We start from the raw sequence: 424 nt of genomic DNA, 5'->3' as shown, positions 1-424 counted from the left end.
GACTTCAGCATATAAATATACTGCATGTAATTTATATAAACTCTGTGCATTAACATATCATCGGAAACTACAACAGAACAACAGAAAGAAGAATGACACCCCATATAACCACATTCGGCAAAAAACCAAGGTCACCCAGTAAACAATGGAGCATAACAAACGACTAACAAAACTGCACATATCGTACTCACCTGTCATTCCCTGTCGCGGCGTGGCCATTCCTACCCCAGAGAAACCTTGAAACCCACCACTGGCTGAGCTCCCTGCTAGCCCAGACATGGCTCTCCCTCTCTGGATTTCAATTTAGTCCCAAACTGTGGAAACTGGAAGGCAGTGGGAGTTGGTATCAGGTTATGTCCTTTGAGTAAAGTCTCAGTCAAATTCGTTTCTCAACAGGAAGGTCTAAATGCCCTATCTTGCGAGA

The 424-nt window shown here is 43.9% G+C and overlaps 1 protein-coding gene across 1 annotated transcript in view; it reads right to left on the bottom strand.

Annotated features, from left to right (window-relative positions):
- The window catches only part of LOC119594431 (E3 ubiquitin-protein ligase RNF123-like), a gene marked incomplete at its 3' end in the record, with an annotated part of 13922 nt that overhangs the window by 11432 nt on the left and 2066 nt on the right, over positions 1-424 (bottom strand). The window contains 1 exon segment of the mRNA XM_037943491.1: positions 192-323. Coding sequence (XP_037799419.1) covers positions 192-279 — 88 coding nt within the window. The 5' untranslated portion in view covers positions 280-323.

This window comes from Penaeus monodon, chromosome 33 (assembly GCF_015228065.2).
Source record: "Penaeus monodon isolate SGIC_2016 chromosome 33, NSTDA_Pmon_1, whole genome shotgun sequence".
Classification (NCBI taxonomy): Eukaryota; Metazoa; Arthropoda; class Malacostraca; order Decapoda; family Penaeidae; genus Penaeus; species Penaeus monodon.
This window is presented reverse-complemented; position numbering and strand designations above follow the sequence as displayed.